Source organism: Amblyomma mixtum, chromosome 2, assembly GCF_055824585.1.
Source record: "Amblyomma mixtum isolate Tamu chromosome 2, ASM5582458v1, whole genome shotgun sequence".
NCBI lineage: Eukaryota > Metazoa > Arthropoda > Arachnida > Ixodida > Ixodidae > Amblyomma > Amblyomma mixtum.
The window spans coordinates 268332063-268356194 of record NC_143013.1 but is presented as its reverse complement, the minus strand read 5'-3'; the positions used below and the strand labels follow the sequence as shown (position 1 = coordinate 268356194).

The 24132-nt window shown below is 46.5% G+C and overlaps 1 protein-coding gene across 4 annotated transcripts; it reads left to right on the top strand.

Moving 5' to 3' along the window:
- The first annotated feature begins 45 nt into the window (after positions 1–45).
- On the top strand, positions 46–20757 carry LOC149363924 (uncharacterized). 4 transcript variants are annotated; one of them, XM_089573914.1, is made up of 7 exons: positions 46–264; positions 2571–2833; positions 5502–5771; positions 6950–7063; positions 9409–9660; positions 10713–10843; positions 14577–20757. In XM_089573914.1, the coding sequence occupies exons 2-7, from the start codon at positions 2690–2692 to the stop codon at positions 14755–14757; spliced, it is 1092 nt and encodes a 363-aa protein (XP_089430040.1). In that variant the 5' UTR covers positions 46–264; positions 2571–2689; the 3' UTR covers positions 14758–20757. The 4 variants fall into 4 exon arrangements, with proteins under 4 accessions (XP_089430040.1, XP_089430041.1, XP_089430043.1 ...); XM_089573915.1 differs by having other exon boundaries at positions 61–174; XM_089573917.1 differs by lacking the exon at positions 46–264 and adding an exon at positions 296–1255.
- Positions 20758–24132: the final 3375 nt, after the last annotated feature.

Sequence of the window (24132 nt, the reverse complement as noted above, 5' to 3'; positions counted from 1 at the left end):
ACACGCGAATACCGACGGAGATGCGGCGGTAGCGCCACCTATCTCGGTCGGTACGAAGCAAAAGAGCGTTTGTAGGCGTTTGTGTCGTGCCGGTGTGTCGAGCAACCCGTGCCCGTAAAATTTTCACGTTGGCGAAAAAGGCGTGACTTTTGGCGTGGTCCGACTTGTGCGTGAGTGAGTGCAGCACCGTGAACCCAATGCATCGTGGCCTCGAATGTCCGTACAGAATATCCTGACCTGCGGCTTGCTCCGCTCGTGCTCGAGGTGACTCGTGAGCCATTCGATGTCCTAACTGCGTGTTGCATGTTTTCCTCACCGGCCAAGTTTTCATGTCTGGTTTTATTTCATGGATGGACCCGTGTTTGTCGTTATTTGACGGCATCGCCGTTGTAATTGCGTTAACTTACCACTGGGAAGAGCAACATGGGTCGCGCAGCGACTCAGGGACAGCTCAAGGAACAAACACCGATCGGCCTCGGGGTTCGTTTCTCAATCGCGCGGCTGCTTCCGCTGACAGGAAATGTGTGCAGAACATCGATTAGTATATCTACCAGTCGGCACTAGCAGGCTGATATTTTCGAGGTCCACGAAGTGTGAGAGCTGCTTTCTTGCGCTCAAATAGCGACTTTAAAACGGGTCAAAACGCCTTAACTCGCTCCCCCCTCTAGAGCTACCAGATTTCTCGAGTCGGGACCGTTCCTGCAGGGTCTATTTATACTTTGCATCGCTGTCCGAGCGCGTCCTGGCTCCTCGGACCCGATTAGTGGGTGACAGATGTTGCAAAAACGGCTAATTATAACTTGAACCGACGACAGTGTAGCGCAAGCGAGGACGAAGTGTGGAAATCTTACAGGTTGTACTAGTATTCCGTGCTTGTGACTGTCAGCTTTCTTTGTTTTGCCGCTATTTTGGAGAGCGCGTATTATTGGCTCGAGAATCGCCCCTGGCATGCCGCGCGAGGAATTTGGGAGGCCTCCAACATTCGTGGAATAAGGCGGCGAAGACTGTTGGTTTCCGATCGAGGCCGGAGCCGGGCTCGAAGGCGCTCTTGCGCCCCAGCGCGAAAGGTAGCGCGCAGCTGCGAATGAGGGGGAGCGGCTCTTTCAAGTGTGTCGGTTGCGTCCTGTGGGCTCAGCAGGTGTTCCGGTCGTATCGGTCGCGCTGAATACGCACAGCCTCTATCGCTTTTCTCGAGTTCGCCAGGTGCTGCCCGAAACTAACGCCAGAGGGGAGAGCTGGGACTTCGGAATATGAAGTAAGGTGCACTTCGTCATCGTCGATTTGTTTTCTCCATTCATTGTGAGTGAGCCGCAGTTTATCGTTCCACTGAGCCAGCACGGGCTTTTCTAACAATGTTTGAGCAGCATCGTTTCTTTCTGTTTTCGCTTTCTCTTAGAAAGAAAGCGCTCTTTTAGTAAATGCATCTGTTTATAGCGAACAGGATTACATAGGCGCACATTCGAGTTTTGGAACAAACGTCTTCTGTCCAAGTATAACACAACAGGTTTGGCTTTGGGATATGGTCTCGATGATCTGCTGTTGTGATTTCCTTATGTCAAGCCTCTACAGTTCTTAGATTCCCACTCCTAAGGCTGTAGGTGTAGACTTTCCCGCTATTCCATTTGGCCACAGGGCTTAACCCAGAGGTTTTTGGCCTGTGGCCAGTTATTGCTGCCTACAGAAGCAGACCATTTTGCCTCATGCTCTTCACAGTTCAGGCATTGCTTATACATCGAGGACAAACTGAAGGGCATGCGCAAAGACGGCACGACTGTTGGAACTTGCTGGCTTCATTTGTTAGGATGATCCCCAGCTCATTTTCATGAGGGTGGGGTGCTCCCTCTCTTTACGTGATGCCATGAGTTGGTGCAATTCTGTAAGGTGCTGGGAATTATACCAAATGATAGAGATTGGAAATAATAGTGACGCGTTTTTAATATAGTTGTATATATATTTATTGTCCAAAGTACATGTTTCAATGTCGGGCCCACGTAAGCAACAGGAGGACTTGCAAGGCAGTTGACACCCAGATATGGCTAACAGGCTTTTCTTCAAGCTGCATAACTGCATGTGTGTTTATAAGTGGTCACGTCATTCCAAGCTAGCCTGAAATGAAGCGGGGGCCAAGACTGCAGCAGCTCCTGGCATCCACAAACCATCAAAACAAACATTGGCATAAGAGTGCTGTCTGCATCTCCTTATGAGTGGAATGACCTTGCAGTGATAACACTCGTGAAAGCACACTTGAGAAAATAGGCACAAACGCAGAATGGAGAAAAAAAAACTGCAAAGATAGAAAGCACTCGGAAGTGGATTGTATGAATGATGCAGTAAGGCACAGCAAAGTCGTGTCCCCCAGCTGGCTTAAGACCAATTATGCTGGTCCAGATGTGCTTGTCTTCACTCATGTGCCAGCATTTATCATTTCGTAGGCTCATGCTCGTGTAGCTGCGTGGCACCACCGGTAGCTTTTAGATGTCACTTTGTCATTCAGGATTAGCTTGTCTGTGACTGCACACCACCTTGCTGTTGTCCTCAGGACTGACGTTGGCCGTGGTCTGGTCATGCAGGATGTTCGTCTGAGGGGCAGTGGCCCCCTTGACGCGGCAGTGCATTGTCAGACACTGTGTTGTGCCCCCCTGGAGAAGAGCGCTGGCGTCAGGCGGCAAGCGCCTGCGGATGCAGCCTCATGCGGGCCAAGAGCTTCCTCCTGTTGCTGGCATGCATCGTGGTGACCAGCACCCTCGTCTGTCTCTACGGGGACCCAAAGCCCGCCCTGGACGGGCTCGTCTCAGAAACGCACCGGCAGCTCAGCAATCTCAAGAACCTGAAGGTGGGGGTACATGAAAACTATTTCTGTGTCCTTTGAGCACCAGCTGTTGTGACTGTGGCTAGAATATGCGAAGCACAAACTATTGCTATTCTGGATGAGGCGTAACTCAAAGCGTGCCTTGTATAAAAATGTTGGTGGTCTATATTAATTTGAAGCTGTAGAGTTTGGCATCCCCCATGCAACTGATGTTACTTTTGTACTCAAGAAACCTTTCATTTTGTTGTTGGGCTCCAAGACCACTAGAACCTCTCTTTGATGGTTAGAAACTTATTTGAAGAACCCAATGTGGTTGAGTGCGGTTACATGCTATTCGAAGCTCTTACACCGTTGGAGATAATGCTTGCTGCTTGTTCTGTGATATTACAGACGTGTACAACAATATTTTCCACTGTCTGGCAGCATTTGAAGCGTACCCTTTTTAGTGCACACTGTGCCATGCCTTTTGCTGCACTTTAAACAACTTCAGGCTCAGATGCGGCTGATAGTTTAAAAAGAAGCTGTAGAAGTCTTAATACCATTATTTTCTGATTGTGCAAGTTCATGTAATTATTTGAAGCCTTTTGATAGTCACCACTGATTGGTACATGTGCATGTGCCAAGGCTAGCACAGCAGCTAGTACAGCAGCTAGCCTTTTTGGTGAAGCAGAGTTCCTGAAAGGAAGCTAATGCTTCACTGGAGACGACAGTGTGATTTACTGGAGCAGAGAAGGCCTCATAATTATTCAGCCAGTATTTACTTTCAGACTTTCAGTTCTATGGCTCTTTCTCATTGGTGTTTCTTGAGCAGTGTTCCAGAGTTGAAGAAGAATCAGGCCTATGGCAGAAACAAGTGCAGAGCTTTTGCTGTCGAGTGCTGCCAAGGCATTTCATGTTACTTGAGAGCACTGTGTCTGTGTGGCAGTGTCTATGTGGCAGCGTCATGGTGACCCTTAATGGGTGTTGCCGGTGTCTGTGGTTCAAGGCTCTAAATATATTGAGGGCTGCTTGGGCATTAGTGAAAGGGATTGAAAAGCTGATAAGAGCACTGTTCTCAAGTATTACAAGTAAAGGGGATCACGGAGCTAGTTGTGACGATAAAATGGGCTTGCCAGGTCTGCAGACATATACATACATCAAGCTGTGCAATAAGCGCAGCCTCAGGCTTTAAATAGAAAATCAATGGCAACTTTGATTTTGAATCCTCCAACGTTATCTACCTTCTAGAATGCAGTGTGTATAGTATGCAGTTCATAGGATAGAAGGTTAACTCTCTACGATATCACTTTAATAACCACTGCACTCGTGCCTTATCTCTGCCCAACCTGCCCTTGACAAAACACATTAATGAGAAAAACATCCATTTGACGCATTTAAGTTAACAGTCCTACAGGGTGGGTTCAACAACACCCGGGAATGGGAGCAATGCTAGTCCTACTTTATTTCTAAGTTTGAAACAATTGCCTACGGCATTAATAAATTGTCTTCCATCCACCCCTTGCAAAGCCAGTGCTGATCTGCCGAGTCATGGCTTGACAGGCCTCGGCCGTTCCTCCTTAGTCGAATCCTTTTCAAGCTTCCCTCTATACGCATACACAGATGCGGTTATCCCACACCACACTCATCTCTTCGCCAATTTGACCACCTTGATAAGCGCAGCGTAATCAAAGAACCCCTCCTAAACACTGCCATCATTCATAGTGGCCCCACACCGCAAACTCACGTTTGTATCCGCCTTTTTTTTGCAGGTGTGTGCATTTACAGCCCACATGTGTCTAGTTACATTCCACTGTGCCCGCCTTGACTCATTGTGCCGAAGGGGTTCCATATGGCAGAAGTCTCCCGCCTTTTCCACATTTGCTTTATTTTGTTTACTCGTTTACGTCGGCAACACAGGAGTGCACCTCAAATCTGTTCTGTGCTTCCGCCACTGGCTGTTTCTGTGCACTTTACTCACTGCTGCTATGGTGCTACTCAGGTCGGCACCCATTCTTCCCTTCCGCTCTTCTTTTTTTTTCCCCCTTTTTTTCTGTCTTTCTTTTCTCCCCGCGACCACATACGTGGCCAGCATGTGAGGACCCTTCCCTTTGCATTTTCTTTTTCCTTTTCTGTTTTTTTTTTCTTTCGAGCTGTTCTTCCCCACATTGGCCAGATGCCAGCGCGCGCGCACACACACACACGGATCATCGGGGTGCGTTTATTATGTGCCCTCAGAAAGACCGAGCAGCATATTCAGGCATAGCCAGCACCAAGAGCAGGGAAACTCTTCGTCTTCAGGCGCAGTGTAGTGTCGGCATGTGCCGGTAGCGGAACCCGTGACAGTTGGCACACTACAGTTTCCCCTAGTGAAAGGTGCTACTTTTTGCATTTTTTCGCGTTTTGATTTAGATTCCTTTTATTAATTAGCTCTGAATGTTTGCTTTCTATGTGCTGACTTGTCTCGTGCTTCCAAATGTCGTCAAATATGGGGGCAGTCGCCCCGTCAAGCTGCTCTGTGAAGCAGCTTTTCAGTGGCTGCTCCTTTCCGTGTACCGAGGGAGAATAAACTTATTATTATTGTTATTATTATTATGCCGAAATTGAATTGCGCAGGAATCTTCCAAAGTCTGTGGCAGTGTTTGTGTAGTGGCACCGTGATCTCGAAGCAGCAGCATCTGCCGTGCTCACTGGTCTGGTCTGTGTGCGTTGCCAGGTTGTTCCCGAACAGCGTGACCCTCAGGAGCTGGAGCGGTACCTGCTCCACCTGGGCCTGTCGCCCGCCACGTCTGCAGTGGGCCCCTCCCCCTCGGCTCTCCTGGCGGTGGCCAACGAGAGCGGCCCCCTGCCACCCGTGGTGGGTACGGCCATGGGTGTCGACCAGCTGGGTCGCCTGCAGGGCTTCCTGGAGGCCTGCCAGGCACACTTCCCCGACCACATGGTGGTCGTCTACGCGCTGGACTTTGGCCCTTCCGAGCTGCTCGCAGTTAGTATCTTCTTCCCAACACCTTCCGACTGTGCGAAACGGTGTTTCAGTGGGGACGAGAGTCTTAAAACTAACTTTTTTATTTATGGCTAGAATCTCATGAAATTTTGCACACAGATGTAATTTTCTCTTCTGATTCTAAATATGTAATCATAATTGAGCTGGTGGTCTTAGATCTTACAAAGTCTAGAATGTAATTAGGTAATTTCTTACGCAGCTTTAATGAACTTTCTCATTACATTTTGTTGCTTTTATTTACATGAATCGATAGCCAGAGAGTTCCCATACCCGATGACATTCTTCGTTTTTTTCTAAAGGCATGTCATCCTGATATGCTATGTCGAGAGTAAAAGGTTGCAGTATTTTACACTGCGACTCGTTAAGCTTTGCTTTTTGTATGGGGCCTAAACAAAAAAAGTAAGAATGTCATCGGGTATGGGAATTTGCTGGCTATCAATTCATGTAATTAAAAGCAACAAAATGCAATGAGAAAGTTCATTAAAGCTGCGTAAGAAATTACCTAATTACACTCTGGAATTTAAGATAACTTTTGATCTAAGACCACCAGCTCAATTGTGACTACAGTTTTGGAATCTGAAGAGAAAAAACGCATCTGTGTGCAAAATTTCATCAGATTCTAGCCACAAATAAAAAGGTCAGTTTTAAGACCCTCGTCCCCCCTTCAGTGGGCGATAACAATAGCAGCGAAGCAGTTGGGCTTTGATTCATCCTGGATTCGCCTCTCTAGGTGGAAAGCAAGGTGCTGCAAGTAGATGCACCAAAGAAAACATGATGCAGTGACCAGGGTCTGTTTCATAACTGCAGCAACTGTTGGAAGCAAATTTCCACTGGCACTTGGTAGCTTTGAAGTGGTCAGAAGGAGAGCTGTTCTCACCTTGCAGAGATTTGGAGCACTGAGGTTTTCCACACCAGCCATACTACAGGGCCCATAAGCAAAACCCATGACCTGGGAACTTCTAAAAAGGTTATGGTAGTATACACTGTTGGGCCATTATGCTGTTTTGGTCACGGATTCACCACCAGAGTCACTTCTGTTGGTAATAGAATTGACTTGCATTCCTTCATTGTTCGTTTCAATTGCACTCTGCAATTTCTGCCTTGCTTTCCGTTGTGCAAGCTGCTTAATGCGTCCCACCTTGTTTTTGTACCCTGTGCAGGCACAGAACTTGTGTAACTCTAGTAACTGCACCTTGCGCACACTCAACTTCGACTTCTACCCACCGCACGTGAGCAACCTCAAGATTTATGCCTACCGGCCTATTATAATTCAGGTGAGCCATCTCTGTTCAGTGTTCCACCTCTTGTCTTTGTGTGAATCTCACCGCACCTGTTTACCATAGGTGTGACTATGGGTGTTTGTTCCTTTTACCAGTATGAGTGCAAAACGGGGCAGAAAATGGTGGTGCATTTCAATACAAGGTCAGCGCACCGTTGCAAAACGCACCGCAACCCTTGCTTCTCTGACTTGTCTAAAACCATCAACAACTGGAGTTTTGTTTACAGGCAAAAGGCCTCTCACTATACTCAAGCCACCGCAGAGTGCATACCGCCGGTTACGATGCCAGTTTTATTCTCTAGTTGCTAGGCCTAATTACGAAGGCCAACACCGACAGAGTGCTTGCTTTGGCCGTTTCTCAGTTCTTATCAATTTGCCATTTTTGCCTTCTCGTCGTTCCAAGTCCTTAGTGCTGCGGGCACTGCACAGTTCCCGCAGTGGCGGGTTATCTTTCGCCTGTAGACTTCGTCGCAACCCGTGCGTTCATCGGCAACATAGAAAAGGCTGTATAGCCATCGTACAGTGAGCTCATGAAAGTGGTCACTACTCGTCGTCTTTGTACATGACTTGCGCCGAGGTTTAGTCATGAGGAGCTTCAGAATGTGTGCACAACTATTAAACCCTTCCTCTAGCTTATTGGCAATAAGTGAATCGATCGTCAACTGTAAATAATTTTTTCGTGACTGTAACCAGTCCCTGTTTCTAATATGCATTCATTTCTCATGACCATGGCGGAAGGTATGTGCAGCCGGCAAAATCTTTAGCTGGCGTGCGTGACGGCTGCATTTTTCATGCCCCTACAGCTTATGATGGAGCAAACTTGAGAAAATATCAAATCTAAGCACAGGCTTAGTGAACCTGTGCTTAATTTTGAGCTTGCCGGAAGTTGCTTCGTCATAAAGCGCAGGAGAGCAGAAAAGGTTGCCATTGCGTATGCTAGCTGAAAATTTGGCCCACTGTACCTTAGGTGAGGACGCATTGCTGGAACCACACCCACTTACTAGCTGACAGATAAAGTAGCATTCATGCACCTAGAAATCAGGAAATCATGGCAGTATATGGTTTACAAGCCAATGAATGGTGGCAGAAGCAAAAACTTAAAAAGTTAATGACTGTATTGTCGTGGTGATGAATGTTGGCATTGCAGCTTTCTCGCATAAATGTGGTCTAGGTAGCCATTCATGTCACATTTCTGTGAAGTGACTCCTTTATTCATTCACCATACAAAATTTTCACCTTTCCATTTCATGTCACAACATCCACAATTTGTTATCATGGTACCACCGTCACTCAACGAACATAATGACACCTTTATACTTGTACATCACTTACTGCTATGGCACCTGGGTCGTCTTGCGCATTGTGCTGTTGTATTATTTTCTTTGCTGTTAATTTTTCATAGCTTAATATGTGGGTACAAGATTAATAAGCTGCAGAATCTCGTTTATTGAAGCTCGTTCAATTGAAACATCTTGTTATTCGAACTGGCACTTTCTTCCTCTAACTGGAAAGCTTCCTCCAAATTTGAACTACACGCATCTCGAATGTATTTTCGATTTCCTTTGAATTATTGAAATATATATGAAATTATCGAACTTCAAATTGTCAAGAGACAACTGCATGCATTTCAACTGCGTAAGACTATACTTATCACATGTTAATGGAAGTAACGATCTGTAAATCAGACAGGTTCATATTTGGTCACACTAACTGTTCCTCTTCTGCATAAGAGCCGCATTCTTCAAATTTGTCAAAAGGTTGCACTCAGCATAGATCTGTAAGGGGGTCACATAGCAACCAGACAGTATTTTCCTAACTATATGATTGTGTTTCCTACAAGATACAATATAGGCTGCCAAAATTGAATCCTTTCTGCTTGTGACCAGTCTACAGGCCACCATTGCCAGCTGAGTATTTATTCTAGGCATTGTGCAGTAATGGGCTGTTGAAAATATGTTGGAGCACTGCATTCAGTTATTCACCGGACAGTACACACGCTCCTTTAAAACATGTCTGAGTGCCTCCTTTGTGTACGCAAACCGCAGAAACAGCGTGGAAAATGAAATGCTTAAGGCTAATAGAGAATGTGACAATGCCGCATGATGTACATTGAAAGACGTTATCTGATCACTTCGGAGCAAATGAACGATAATCTGAGACCTGACTTTTATTTACCTTGTCAGAACGGGCATAAATGCAATCATGAGTGTACCGTGGCCATACATCAAGAGGCCATCTCGAGAGACGCGTGTCAGTCACACAGACGTGCACCACCGGAGTGCAAACGACGCACACTGGGAGCTGGCTTCTTATCCTTGTTCCTTGCATGCCTGCGAGCAGGAGTTGGTGCGGGAGTCTGGTGGCGTGCTGTGGGTGGAGCCAGACTACCAGTTGACAGGGGCACCTGACCCACGGCGCGTGGTGGGCCGGGCGCTGCGCGAGGGCCTCGCAGCGCCCTGGGCTTCCCAGCCACAGCCCACGTCGGCGCTCACCCACCTGGGCATGTTTGAGTTCCTGCGGGCTCCCCGCGAGGCCTTCTTCTTCCAGCGCATGGTCGACCCTTCGGTCCTGCTTCTGTTCGACTCCCCTCAGGTACTCCGCTCTTCTCGCTTGCAGTGCATTTGGATGATATGTTCACACCTTTTAAAGCATTAGATTTGCACAGCTGTGCACAGCTTACGTATAAAAGACTGGGGGGGAAGAGAACGCTTGGCCGAAAGACCTGTAGCGAATTAATTGGAACACCAAATAAGTGGCCAAGGATCCTTTGCCTAAAAATAAAGTTTTTGAAAAGAAGCTAATTTTGCTTGAGTCCCATCGCAGTAGCTCAGCGGTTATGGCGCTCGGATGCTGGTTCGAAAGACACAGGTTCGATACCGGCCGCGACAGTCAATGGAGGCGAAATGCTAGAGGCCCGTGTACTGTGCAATGTCAGTGTACATTAAAGAACTGCAGGTGGTCGAAGTTTCCGGAGCCCTTCGCCGTGGCGTCCTTCATAGCCTGATTTGCTTTGGGGCATGAAACCCCCATAAACCAAACCAAACCAGCCAATTTTGCCTGAACCCAAAAAAGAAAGACAGTGAGAGAGAAAGGTCTAAATATGGTAATAAATGTAGTGGGCTGGCCAGTTTAATGTGGCCGCCTTGTATACAGGGTCATTGCATGTGAGCAGCATGGATGCTGTGGCACATGCATGGCTGTAGGATGCGAAAGTCATGTCAAGAGGTGCCAAATAAACAAAAGGTGAAGAAGGGACTGAGATGACATAAGAACCTACTCTCAACTGCAGTTTTAATCAGAAATTCTTGGGAAAGTATACAACAGAGAGAAGAAAAAAAGGACAAACACACAGGTCACTTGTTAACCTAGAAGACAACTTCTTTGCTTGACAACAACACAGATGGGTTTATTACATATACCTTACGAGCCTTATTCGTAAATTATATTTAAGTGATTTCATGTACCAATTTACCACAATGCTTTAAGAGCACATTTGTCTTTTCAAATGTGAGGAGAACCAGATGAGGAAAGCAGAACTACAAGAAGAGGTGAAATCGGGAGAGACAGATGCCAGACTGCTGTACCAAGTTTTCTGGTGGCATTTTTTCTCAATCTTGGGTGTTGCACATCTTATTTTTTCGCAGGTGCGAGGCCGGCTGATGCTGCCGTGGGTGCGGTGTGCCCTGGTGGCGGACTGCATCACTCCAGTGGGAGCCCAGAGCACAGGCTGCCGCTTTGATAAGAAGCCCCTCTACCGGTATTCGGGCTGCCATAGGTGAGTGGTTGGGATGGCGGGGGGGGGGGGGGGGGGGGGCAGTGTTTTGGGTTTTAAAAGGGTGCTCCTACTGCGACATGGTGTGTCTTTTCTTTTAGATCTAGCATACCAGTGGGAATTTCTGGGGGTAGAGGCAGGCCACCAGTACTTCGGCAGCTCTTTGGATGTAAAGCTTTACATCGGTTTTGCTTGGAAAGTCATGGCATCTGCAGCCAGTTGCGTTGCATATTCTCGGAGATGATGGCTCGGAAGAACTATTGTGACGCAGTGCACCAGGGAAACAGAATGTGCGGTAGCGTGCAAAAAATCTAGGAAATAACACTTATCATAAGCATGTGGCACTGATTCAGCCATACTATGTTACATTCTGTTGCTTGAGTGAGCTTCTCATAACACATGAAGTAAATGTCCGTTAGCCACTTATGTTTTCGACCTTTTTCCCTTTCTGAGTAGACAAGAGCGTGTCTTGCGTGCAGGGTCAAGCGTGCAGAGAAACTCAACACCAAGGCAGAAAAACTTTTTCATATGGTCACTTAATCACGTGTCCTGTGTATTGCTTTGCTTTCATGTTTTAACGAAAGAAAAAAGAAAGTGAGGGGAAACGGGTGGTGACCTGGCATCCTCTGAATGGGACAGCTGATATCAAAAGCAATGAAGTCTATGTGAAGGGCTGCTGCATCTTTACGTTGCATTTGGCACTGGTAGAGGTAGAGCTGGCAGTGAGGGAGTACTAGCAGCTGACATCTATGGGGCAGCCCTGTGAGCTGTTATCTTACACTTATCTTGTAAAGTGATGCAAATGTCTGATCATTTTCCTCCAAGGTGAATATCATTCAGTCCGTTCCTTTGGAGAAGTTATATGTGGAGAAGGCATGCGTGCGTGTGCGCGCTCGCTCAAGGGGGGGGGGGGGGGGGTGAATCTTATACATAGAGCTGACCTAATTGTGGTGTCTAGGGTAGTTCATGCTTAGTCGTGGGTACAATGTGCAACTCATGCCAACGCCCGTTCCTGCCAGGAGGCATAGAGCACATGTTTAAAAAATCGTGTTGCTTCGTATGCAAATAGGTTCTGTTAACAGAAATTTAAACTGCACACGATTTACCCGGCCTGCTCGCACTGGTGTCCACTTACCAGAACGATAGCACAAGAGCAAACTTGTGGTTAACTTCCGGTTTATGGGGAACTGGAATCTGAAACTACAGGAGCATTGGCAGTTCAGTTTGCCAGTTCCCAGACCAGTCAACCGAGCCACACATAAAGGAGATGCACGAAAATATTGGCTTTGATCTCCGTTTGTTCCCAACTGCTGGCCTTGCAATTGCTTCATTTTGCATATGCTGCTTAGAGCTGCACACACACCACGAGGCAGGAAACTATATAGCAAAGAGTGTGGTTCAGACATACATTTCACCCTTTGGGTAGCCATGAGGCAGTGGGAATGATCAACATGATCACTTGGTGATCACAACATGATGATCAACATGGAATGATGCATTCACAAAGCCAGCATTTGGAGTAAATGAAGATACAAGGTGATAAAATGAATACCCTTTTTGCATGCAGCTCAGCCGAGCAGCGACAAAAAGAACAGCCTACGGTTTGGTAGTTTCGGATTTTGGCGCGACGTACGCTCCAGAGGTTACCGGAAGTTTGCTCTCACAGTCATTCATTTGAGAAAGCGACCGCCGGTGTTAGCGGGTCGGGTAAATGGCGCACAATTGACTTTTCTTTACCAGAACCAATTTCCGAATGAATTACCGACTTATTTTGGCACCGCTCGCCTTTCGCATTCACATGCACCGACAAGGCCGCGCTTATCTTCCCAAGCTTGCCCTGCACGCAACTGCAGGTATGCTGGTGTGCTTGAGCAGCAGGGAGCACAAAATATGCAAGTAAAAGTTCTTTTTTTTTTTTAAGGATTCGGGTGTACAAAATATGCGTGGGTGGAAATTACGTGAGTAAATATAATATACCATATATTGCCGATTATAAGTCGACCCCCCAACTTGCCACCCCCTTTGTGCAAAAAAAAAGTTAGACTCCGAATTTAGGTTGACATTGCCGCACCCTGCGGTCCTAGCTTGCCCAAAAAGTTTTTCAGAAAGCCGAGCCATAAAGAAACATTTATTCGTTCTCAAGACATCTCTGACTCGTCGTCGCTTGTGAGGACACAGTCGCGATCATCATCTTATGAGCCACTGCTACCGCTGGTCGTCGGAAGCGGTGCCAAGATGCCGCACGTGGAAAACGACGTCGCACGTGGTGCGACGTGCAGAAATGGTGAAAGGCACACAACAACGTTGCACAACAACACGCGAAAATGCTTCTCGGCTCGTGTGACTGGTCACGTGTGGTCTAGTCTTGAATTGGATTGGATTTGTAGCCGCCCATTTGTATTAAACATTGCCAGCCCGCCCAGCTTTGGCCATTTTTCCGTGGAACGCCCACGGTTTGTCGATAACAAGTTGCTATCGTGTTAAAACAAGCCTTTGGTGCATATCTCAATTACATTCAAGTTTTTTTAAGCAAATTCACTTTCGCACCATGTCTGACAACTATTATGGAATTACGAGCGCACGGGGTGTGATATTATCCGCGACTCGGTCGAATTACTTAATTACTTTTGACCCCGCATATAGGCCGACTTTAAAGGGACACTGAGGAGAAATTGAAGCTGGCTTGTATCGACAGAATACCAGCTCCTGATTACAAAAACGCCGCTCATACAGACAACAAAGCTCTTGTGACGTAGAAAAGAGCAGGAACCAAAATACAGGTATCGCCGCCACAGGCCAAACTCGCAAGTACAAGCGTGATGACGTCATAGGACAAAACAGTGTTGCTAGAACCAATGGTTCTAGAAACACTAGAACATGAGAAGCCACGAATCACTGAGGCGCAGCCAATGCATGCACAAATCTCCTTGACGTCGCCAGATGGCGCCACGTATCCGGCAGCTACACGCGCGCCTGCAGCATCGGGACCAATCAGCGCCTGCTCACCGGCAGTAGGCGGGCTCCCGGTATTCCGCTAGCGGTAACAAGGTACACGGTATGCTAAAGGTGTCTATTTGCTAGAACTTCGTTGACGACTTCGAGAATGGGATCCATCATAAAGCTGGCAAAACGCCGGTGCAAACGTAAACAAAGCGACGGTAGCGACTGCCGCAATAGCCGATAGATGCCTTCAACATGCGGCCGGCGGTAGCTTTCTTTTCGGCTGCTGCTAGGCCGCACTGCTGGCCGTCAGAAATCACGGAGTCTGCGTTACGTCATTTGCACGTCATGTTTCACGTCACTTAGTCCTGTGTCGTCATAGGAGAATCCCAAGTTTGAATCAGAGCAGCGGGAAAAACGTTTTCAACTTCGAATTCAAATTTCTTAGAAATAAATGCATCTTTCGCTGCCGGCCAAGTGGCAACAAAGCCACGAAATGCCAATCTATCGGATTTTGCTGTAAACAAAATATTGATAGAGCTCTCCTCACTGTCCCTTTAAGACTCCACATATACGTCGACTCTGATTATAAGTTAACCCCCCAACTTTGGAAGGACATGTAAAGAAAAAAACGTCGACTTATGCGCGGCAGTATATATGGTATTTGCTGGTATATATGGTAATAACTGCAATGCTCATCCCCCAAGGCAGCTTGGCTGTGTTAGCTGCATTGCAGCGGCGTTATGGTTCAGGTAGAAGAAACACCCCCCCATTTGCCTTTTTGTCACCATTTCAGATACGACGTGTCCGCTTTGAACATTATCCTGGGCCTGCTCTACGAGAACAACCGGCAGCCGTACGTGTTCCAGGATGAGGACCACTTCTTCCGGCGGATTGTGGACGGCAGCAGCGACATGCCACTGTCGGGCCAACTAGCCGAGGCAAACAGCACGGTCAACAAAGTAGCTTCTCGATGATGGCACACTCACACTCACAGGTCCTGCAGTGGGGAAAGCCTTGTGCCCACCACACCCCACTGCCTCCCTCCCGGCCACTGCGTCGAATTGTGCTGCGCGCACCGGCTCTGCGTGTGCTTGTGGCCGTTACACCCGCTTTTTAGCCGGCACTGAGTCTCTCCCCCTCGACCCCCACTTCTCGCTTGCCACGTGGAGGCGCCAGGAAACCGCTTGTGCGCTAGCGCAGTCAGATCATAATTCTAGAAAAAGACGAAAAAAAATGCACGGCGGTTCCCATAGATTGGAACCTAGGGAGCAAAGTACATGTGCACAGGCTACGGGATGACATGTTCTAGTTTTGGCAAATTGCTCATTGTTGTGTGAAACATTTCTTTTCCTATTGGCTTTTTAGCATCACCCAGTACTTGTTTGAAAGGGGGTTGCCTCGTTGAATTCAGAGAAGGTTGGGAGTGCCTGTTAGCTTACTATGCCTCTTTATAAAGTGAAGCTTATGGCTGTTTATGTGGGCTGAGTGTTCACACGGAGGTGACCCTGAGAAGATTGGGTGTAGTTTCGCAGATTTAGATCAGCCGAACAAATTTTACTTTGCCAGCACTTCTGCCAATGCTTGCCCTTGGTAATGTAAATTTGCCATGCTTCGGTCGATTCTCTTCGAGCACTCTGAGCAAAGCATAATCAGCCTGAACAGGTCCAAATTTGGAGGGTCTGACCACTTTAATGAGAATGGTTGTGAACTTTTTCTGCATGGCTGCAGGACATTGGTAGGCGCACAAGCTGAGGCTGAAAGCTTTGTGGCGCCATGTGAGGACACTGTTGCGCTGCCCAAATTTTTGGCACTGTTTGCATTTTTTCATCTTTTCGCAGCTTGAGAACAATATGTACAGCATGGACAATAGTCTCCGGCCGCAGTGTGAGCTCTTGTGTGACTCTTGTCTTAACATTTTACGGCTTGTTTTTGTTTCTGTTGATGTTTGAACATGCAGCTGTTATTGTTACAAAAAAGTGGGAAAAACTGCTTTCTTTTTTTGTGTGCCAATGCCATAGTTGCTGGTGGCGATGGCCACTGCAACCTTGATTGTCATCGGATTGCATCAGTGCTTTTTTTTTTATTATTTGTAATCATAATTGAGAACCAAAAGAAAGGAATGGCTTTAGAAGTGGTTAGATCTTAGTAATATGCATCAGCTATGTTTCTAAGGCTCTTTGACGCAGTTGAACTAGACATCTTGTTTGTACAGCATGACAAGAACAAAAAACAATGGTTGCTAAGCATGGTTGTCCAATAAGGCCTGTTCATTCACAGCTGCATTGCAATACAGCCAGATTGGCATTACCTTAGCAGGTGAAGTTGAAGTTTCGTCTTTAACAAAATGCTTTTGTCGATGTGCTTTGTTCGCGGTCATGTTGTAGCATTTACATCGAGGTAAGCAACGACGATTTTGCATGATCAGTGGTGTAGCAAGCCTGGACTATGCACTTCAGTGATTGTCTGCATATGCTGCTTTTGTGTCACGGCAGTTTGCATGTGAGCTTTGGTTTTCAGAGGCAGTCGATCTCCAACTAGATTGCAGGAGCTGCTTTGAGACCTCATTTTGTGGCAGATATGCCCGCACTTCATTGAGAACCTTTGCGGTTTATTGATCAAAGTGGTGTCAGCAAGTAGCCAAAGCTCTCTTGACTACACCAGTAGCAGAGAGCCATGTGCGGGCTGTCTTTATATAAGGAACAGAGCTCACTGTAAAGCTTTAGTCATATGTGTCAACAGTCTAGTTCTACCCGCACGTCTAGTAGGTATTGTTTGTCTTGTGTTTTAGAGCCATAAGAGTCCAGAGTTTAGTGACCTGCTGGGGTTCAGTGCCAGGCTAGTCAAAGCATCCTTGAATGCACCCCCGCCCTTGCCCACTCCTCCTCCCAATCCATCTTGCCTGCCCACCACCCTTTGATGTCCTTTTCCTTTCTGTGTTGTCTGTCTCATTGCTGACTGCAGTTTTGTTGTGTTCATTTCCTACTCTGTATTGTTGTGTTTCCTATGGCGCCATTTTCCTTGCCGTTCAAGACGTGTACCAGCATTCGCTGCTGCTGCTTGAAGGTTGGTCGCAAGTGCACCTTTTGTACCGTCTCTTGAACAAACAGATCACATTTAGTTCCATTTACACGGATCATAACTGTAGGTTATGTTGTGTTCATTCGAGGATATTATTCTTTGACTATTTCCTTCTTTTTTTTTTTGTTGGGGGTGTGTGCGTATAACAGCAATACCCTAGTGGCAGCTGTGTGCTGCTTCCAAAGCGAGTTTGGTCAGTGGTACTGTGTGTACAGTGACATTTCTTCGGTCGTGAAAGTGTGAGTTGTTTAAACCTTGCTTTCCAGTTCAGTTGCATGAATTGGCCTTGACTACATGTGAAAGCAGCAACTGCTTGCCTCCTGATGGGCACTGCCTCTGAGCCAGTAATATGTGTCACACAGGTCATAAGTTGACCCTAACTATGGCACATGGAAGCGTGCACCTATTTTGCCTCAGCGAAACTGAAGCAGTATTGTTGGTATTGCTTGCGTGGGATTACCGCTTTTTCTTGATTAACTTAACACTTTGAGTGTCGGGCCTGTTCCGGAAGTGACTCACCCACAAGGAAAAAGCAGTTGTGGTGGTTGCTGGAAGCAAGCCACCCTCACCCTCTCGCATTTTTTGAACGCAGAGTATAGAACGTACGGGTACGTAATTGGCACTCTGAGGTTTATTTGTGAATAGTTTGCGCAGTGTGTTTACAAGAATCTGGAAATTCCCTTATGTGGAAGAGAATTTTACTCCAATGTTTTTGGAAATCTCCCAACATGGAGTGTGTTTTCACTGTCATGCATTTTTGGAAATCCTCCAATGTGGAGTAGATTCTAAATCCAATGTGTTTGTGGATTACGTAAGGTGGAGTAGATTTCAGTCCAATGTGTTTTGGAGAATCCCCCAAGATTAAGGCAGCCGTGTGGCTGCACTCGGGTGCATGCTAATGAATGGTCACTTCTTTTACCAAATATTTTTTATTTAATTACTCTTGGTATCATAGATAAGTGACCCGTATTACTTAGGTTGTACAGCACCAGAGAACACCCCAAATAGCATACATACTTTGTTTACCCGATCACTCACTTTTTTCTAAAAAAAAAAAAGAAATTGTGAATTCATATACAAATAATTTCCGCTAACGAAAATTCTAAATGTGCATTGTTTACCTGGCCCCTCGCGGTGGTGGTCGCTATCTCAGATGAGCCAGAGGAAGCGAGACAAAACTTAGGGTGTTGTGATTTTACTCCCAACAAACTCGGAAGCGTGCGTTGCACTGGAACCCGAAACTACAGGGCCGTTTGCAGTTCGGTTTCCCGCTTTCCAGGCTAATCAACTAGGCTGCACGAGAGTGTGGAAAGCTTGGGAAGTGTGCTGCGTTATCTCCATTGATCTCCACTTGCCTCCAGCTACTGGCCTTGCTAATGTGTTGTTGCAAATCTGTTGCTTTGAGGTGCGCTCGCCGCGATTACAACACCAAACCGTAAAGAAAATGATAATATATGGCGTGTGAGGAGCTGCTTTGAACTGCTTGGTTGATGGCAGTTGCTTTCCAGCTGTCTATGACCTTGATGCACCTAACCTGGTGCAACCACAGCCACTTTCAGTATGTGCATGTGGCTACAATCCCTGAATGCTCCTGCATGTTCAGGATATTGGTTCTTTGAGAAGTGTGCCCTTAAGGGCTTTTTTTTCTTGCAGTTCTAAGCCTTTCATAGTTCAAAGGTTTAATAAGCTTTGTTAATAATTTTGTCAACGAGAAAACAAATGTAGCTGCATTCTTGAAGCAGGCACCAACAGTATGCTTCAATTTCGCACTTGCGAAGTGTACAGTTTTTTTTTTGTTTTTTTCAAGCTTTAGTTCAAGTTGTGCTAAATGCCCATCATGTCTGTCATGCAGGCACTCCTGTGCAGAGATTTAGGTGCTGTTTTATACATAAGCAACTGTAGGCCTTTAGCATAGGCTGCTTCCACACGAAGGCTTGCATTATTTTCCAAATTACAGTCCATTTGCGCCGAGGAACCGCAGCCAGCCAGGGAAAGTTTCTTTTTTTCATGAATTACACCACCTGTTTCCTGGCAGGAAAGCAAAAGCCGAGCTTAAATAAGGCATGCCTATGAAGAAGTGAGAATTTCTTGCCAGATTCAATCTTCCCAATGTGCCATAATATGTTGACTAGCTATGTCATATCTGTGCCGTTAGTTTTTTTTTTCTTTTTTCAGATTGAACTCCGTTCTTTTTTACAATTTAGTCATCTTTTAATTTCGTTCACATTCCTGTGTGCACAGTTTAGCTTCATTTCATTTCTAACTGGTATGGGTATCAGCCACATATTTGATAGCTATGGCTCAGTGTCACCGGCATCTTTTGCTGTACATGAAAAAGAAGAGCTGGTAGCAAGAGCAAATCTAACCTATGCCCGCGTAGTGTTCACCTTGGAAAACTGGGGGTTCTTGTAAAAGTGGCTTAAGGCTGGCTGGCTTGTTTCACCATATACCGATGAAGTACTTTTTGCATTGGCCATGAAAGCTTGGTGGCTTTCATGCTACGTTGCGCAAGGGTCGGAAGAGTTTTGTGTCATGTGTTGTCACAGTTATGGTGACAACACATGGTGCAACTTAAGAAGCATAATACGTGCATATACGGCCTTTATCAAAAAGTTTGGAGCCTACCCTGACTGTGAGCAGACCAGGAGCGCTGCTGAGCACTGCAGTTGTTATCAGCAATGCTTATCTGTACCGTGGTTGTGCTGGGTGAGGAGGCATGCCACTTTGCATGAAGCACTCAGACCAGTAAGCTCCACTGCTTGACAGTGCTCCGCTGTGGCTACGGTTCTGGTGGGTGCGAAACTTGTTACAAAGACTGTAAATCTAAAAAATGGCTGATATTGAGGCTTACAGGCTGCAGGCAGTTGCTGCGTGTGGTTCAGGGGTGCTGCTTAGGGACATGAGTTGTCTGTTCTGGAGGTTTGCCCCTGAAAGGCGGAAAAAAATGAATCTTGTCAACCACTGCAACATCCGTCCAGGGGCACACATTCCAATTTAGTCAGCAATGTAAGCTGCATCTGTGATCTTGGTTGTGTTGTTTTTTAATCTTCCAATTTTTTTTTGTTTATGTGAGTGTTGTATATGCTGAGTTCTTTTAGTTATTTTTTGTTTGTTTTACAATAGGATGGGGATAAAAGCAATATATAGTGCCCTTTTGAGATGCATTATAGCGCAGGCCATGATATAAAAATAAAAAAGGAAAAAAAATGCTGGGCATGTAGATCAGGGCCATGGCCTGTGCGAAGAAGCGCATAACACTGTGTCAGCATCTAATGCTGCTCGAACGTGGTTAGGCATAACCATTAAATATGCAAGCACAAAGCTTTTTAATTTACGAAAGTTGTTTTGGGGATTTCTTGAGAAAAGGAACAAAAGCGAGACTACTGCCAGTAAATTGCTTCGACTCTACTAAATTTAGCCTAATGAAACAGTGAATTTTCCACAGACTACTTTGTTGTTTAAAACGAACTAATATTTGAGCTGCGGAGTTACATCCTCTTTGTATCATGTGAAATCAAGGCGGACCTTGTGATTAAACCAAGAAACATTTGTACCACTCCACTTATACCGACAAGCTCGCTTTGCCAGCACACTACCGAATGATAGTTCCAGTGCGTCGAAGGCTAATGCACACGAGCTTTGTGTACTGTGATGCTTGGATGCAGGCACGTTTGCTGTAACATGTGTCTTGGAAGCGACCCTCGCTAGCCTGTAGTCAGACATGACTTGGCATGAATAAGTGCTACGCTACTGTGCAGTTCTCTGTCTGCACCAGACACAGTATGCACAAGACAATGACGAGCTAGACTTTTATACTCACGCAAATGTCTTTTTGGATGGGATGTGTGTGCGGCAAACTTTTTTTTTTTTCAATAAAGATTCTTTTTTAACTTGAACGTGTCGGTCTTCTCTGTTGCATTGCATTCTTAACCTAACTAGCATTGGTTTGTCTTGGAGCTGAGGTTTGGCATGTGCTTCAAGGGCTGAAAACTCCAAGAATTCGTGAGTGTGCATTCAAAGCTTTGTGCTGATATGCATTTATCTCTGTCTAGCCATTGCAGCCAGAAACTGGATCTTGGCCCCACCGCTTAAAAGTGCTGGACACCATTGCAACATCAGATTGCCTGGCGACTTGAAAACCTGGAAATATTGGGAAAATTTTGTTCACCTGGAGAAATCTGGGAACCATCGGGTATAGCGTTAAAGGGTTGGCCAAGTCGGGGAAAATGACCGACTGAAATTTACACGACAGCCTGCAGTAATGCAGCGAGCGCCTAGCATGTGGTCCCTGCACATTTTCACGACATCTTGCCTACCTAGATTGATTTTACCTGACTTATTCCCCATGACGCAGGCATTGTGTATACTGATTTATTTTCTGCTTTGGCAACATTCTGCTGAACATTTTGTCAAAGCCACAACAGTCGCATTTAGCATGATCCTGCCAGAAGCCATTCTCTCTTGGCTACATCGCATGAAGGCAACAGGGCGCATTATACACTCCGTTCAGAAATTTCTCTGCGACTGTAAGATTCAAGTCCACCTTGGAAATACATTTAGCACCATGAGCACACTGTCTCGAGGAGTGCTGCAAGGAAATGTGCTATCACCACTGTTGTTTAAATTGCTGTGGCAGCTATGCCGAACGCCCTGTCATGTGGCCGTACATTGCTACAAAGGTTGATTTACACCGATGACATCTGCGTGTGGGTATCCGGATACCAGCATAAGCATCTAGTGGTGATAACACAGCAGGCTCCTTTTGCAATACAGACCCGTTTGGCCATGTTAGGTCTTTCCCCGTCGGCACAGAAGTTCTGCTTCGTGCTGTTCCTGGGAGAAAGCCGTCACTGCATGCACTTGGACCTACAAATGCAAGGAACCATAGGCATGAGCAGAGGGGGAGCAAGGGAGACAGTGGGCCCCCTAATAGGCATGGTGAGGCGGGGTGCAAATTTTGTACCATATTGTTCCCTACTACCGAGAAAAAATGAATGGGCTCTACCGTGAACTTGGCACCCCCTATGGAGACTTGCTCATGCCTATGCAGGGAACCTAGATTCATTAGGCATGCTACATGAGGTTCCTGGGCGCCATCCTTGACTTGCATCTGACATGGAAGAGAGCAGTGGACAACACTGTTTCCTCCTCGCTGCCATGGCTAGACGTACTTAAATGTTTGGCAGGTGCAACGTGGAGTAGTGCTCCTTCAACTATGTTCAAGTTGAGCTTGGCAAATGGGGCCATAATAATTCTTTACTCACTGCTTCTTCTGTCGCCATCAGACAGGCAGTATAAGCGTCTGGGAAAGGCCCCACAGGAAAGGCCTCAAGACTGCACTGGGAGTTCCATGCCAGGCTTCTTCTAGCAAGGTCTTAGAAGAAGCCCATTGCATTCCGCCACCTCTGCAGACCTCCTAAAAACTGCTTCTACGATTAGTTCATATTAGAGCGATGCATACAGGCCAGGTCTTGCTTTGTCGACTACAAGACACATAATCACTTCTTTGCAGCCCTTCACACCCTTAGCACATGTGGGTTGGTCACCCACGGGATACAGGTGTTGGCAGAACCTGCCATGGTTTTATGATGAGATTCATTGCCACCTCAACATCCCAGGCACAAAATGATCGCTGCCTCTGGACCAAGGTCCTTGGTTCTTGAACATCTGAACAGCATCTATGGGGGTCACTTGCAAGTTTACACTGGTGGCTCTGTGAGCAGCTAGGCATGAGTGTCCTGTTCAGCTGCAGTTGTAGCGCTTGGCCTTGATATATCTTGGGCTGGGCTCCTGCAAAGAGTACATATTGTAATCCACTTCAGCTCATTCACTGCCCTTTGCAAGGTCACTTAAATGTCCGTCTCTGCAAATTGTCATTCTGTCTGACTCCAAATCTGCACTAGAGCACCTGCAATCAGGGAGTCTCATTGAAAAATTTTGCCTCTGGCCTCTAAACTAGCTGAAGAACAGTTAGAAGGATTTACAGTTTGCTTCCAGTGACTACCATCTCTTAACATGGCGACAGACCTTCTTGCCTAAGAAGCCCGGTCTTATCCATGTCCCAAAGGGGTGGAACACTTTTCTGCACTTTAGCCACCTCTGTACCTTCCTTCCGTTACATGTGGCATGTGATAGAGCTATTCTCTTGCATTGACTGCACACGATGTGCAAGATTCACCGTATCACCTCTCCTATGTGCATACGCTGGGATGGTGTGGGTGATGTGAACAATTTTAATTTCAGTGCGCCCACAATTTTGTGCCGAGCGTAAGACTATATGAACGATGTCTCTCACATCATATATCTCAAGGGCTCCCGAACTGGGTGGCAATCATTTAAATCAGTGGCACCTGACCGCAAACGATTGGGCCCTCTCGCTGCACGGCGATGATGCTGACCAAGATTTCATGTCGTGGACGCAAGACGTAGACGTTTGTGTCCACCCACATATGAATGCAATGCATGACATCGCCTCCACACACACGCATGCTTATGATATATCACCCAGAATGCTGTACTATGAACGGCACATTACATTTTTGATTTGAAAGTCTGGGAAGGCATACAGTTGAAGGTGTATATGTCGTCTGTTCGAATCCCTGTCGCAAGCTAGCATCCAACTTGAAATATAGTCGCACAACACCACCTGGAACTCTGAATGTTGTACGGAAAAACGGGTGCATCACAATTTTGGTATGCATGTCGAGAAAACTGGCACCACATGGAGGTCGGCCAGTGGTGAGTATATAGAGACAAACGATGTGTAAGATTGTCTGATGTGGAGGTGCGCAGCTTGCTGTGTGCGTCATACGGCCGCTTGATGACGTCACCCATCGCTGGTACTTTCTGCGTCATCTGCGAGTACGCACTCGCACATACAAGCCGCCGGCATTAAAATGGAAACGATAGAAAACGCAAGATGAGGTAAGGGGGGCTGCAAGGTCCGCGCGTGCGGTGACGCAAGAGCCGGCGGGTTGGGGGATTTGCACTGGCTGTTAGGTTAATTACGAATCCCCAGTCGAAATGTCTACAATCGTCGCACTTCATACAGAACATACTGCATGGTGCAGCCGGGTGCGAAACATCACCATGCAGCTTTCTGCGGCCCTTAAATGCTAATATGTGCCGCAAGGAGAACTTATCATAGAAGAAAATTATAAATTCAAGCAAAGCGCGCGCGAGAGACACAGCGGTTTAACCTCCATGGACTTAACTGATTTATTTTATTTTTCATTACACCATGGGTTCGCTTTCTTTGACTCGAAAGCAGC